Here is a 920-nt window from a genome sequence, read left to right on the forward strand (position 1 = left end):
CAATTCTGAAGAAATATATGAATTCAGAGAATGTGTGCTATCTTTTCTCGATTCTTATTCTTCACACGTGGGATTCTGCAGTTTTCAGTGTTCGCTTTGTATTCCGAAAAAATCAGCGGGAAAACTTTTTTCGATCTAAAACGCAAACTTCTCGTCTTGTCGTAAACTCCTCGCATTTCCGATTCCATCTTTCGCAAATGTTTTCGCGGCATTGTAGAATTTCACCTTCCTCTTATGATTAAAGTTTCTCTCGAGGATAGCTCGAGGAAACAGATCGGATGTTGCGCGATGCGATCGAGAAAACATCCTCGGAGTACTATCGGAATATTCTCTCATACCCGAGGACGGAAGATATAATTATAATTAGCGTTAGCGTCCTTTTTGGTCGACACTGACATATTGTATTGCTCACTTAAACAATATTCGGCGGAAAGCACGGCGGAAATCCTTATTGAAGACTGTGTAAATGAAGGGATTCAACGCCGAGTTGGTGTAGCCGAGCCAGAAAGCGATTACGAAGGCTTGCGAGGGTATTTCGAAGTCAGGAAAGAGTGGCTTGACGATATAAAGAACAAAGAAGGGCAACCAACAAGCGATAAAGCTGCCCATTATGAAACCCAGTATCATCGTGGCGCGCTTTTCCTTCTTTCTTGCTAGTCTCCTCTTCTCTCTCTCCGGATCGCGTTGCTTCATCTTCCCATCGGGCTCGTCCTTGCCCACGTGACGCCCCACATCAGCGTGTTCCCTCTTCGACTTACCTACGTGCTTGCGGCCGAAGATCGGCTGGCACAGTCGCAGCTTGAGTGGTTTTACCACCGCGCATCTCGACACCACGCCACTATCCGACGACGAGGGATCAAACTCGGACACCATGTCAACGTCGATGCCAATGCTGGGCGCTCGGCATCGCGCCGCCACCG

The 920-nt window shown here is 47.7% G+C and overlaps 1 protein-coding gene across 1 annotated transcript in view; it reads right to left on the bottom strand.

Moving 5' to 3' along the window:
- Positions 1-408: 408 nt before the first annotated feature.
- Positions 409-920, bottom strand: part of LOC108691277 (alpha-2B adrenergic receptor) — a 99,117-nt gene continuing 98,605 nt past the window's right edge. Inside the window, exon 4 of the mRNA XM_018198947.1 lies at positions 409-920. This exon is cut by the window's right edge and continues 11 nt beyond it. Coding sequence (XP_018054436.1) covers positions 409-920 — 512 coding nt within the window.

The sequence above is a fragment of the Atta colombica genome, unplaced genomic scaffold (genome assembly GCF_001594045.1).
Source record: "Atta colombica isolate Treedump-2 unplaced genomic scaffold, Acol1.0 scaffold45, whole genome shotgun sequence".
NCBI classification, from domain to species: Eukaryota; Metazoa; Arthropoda; class Insecta; order Hymenoptera; family Formicidae; genus Atta; species Atta colombica.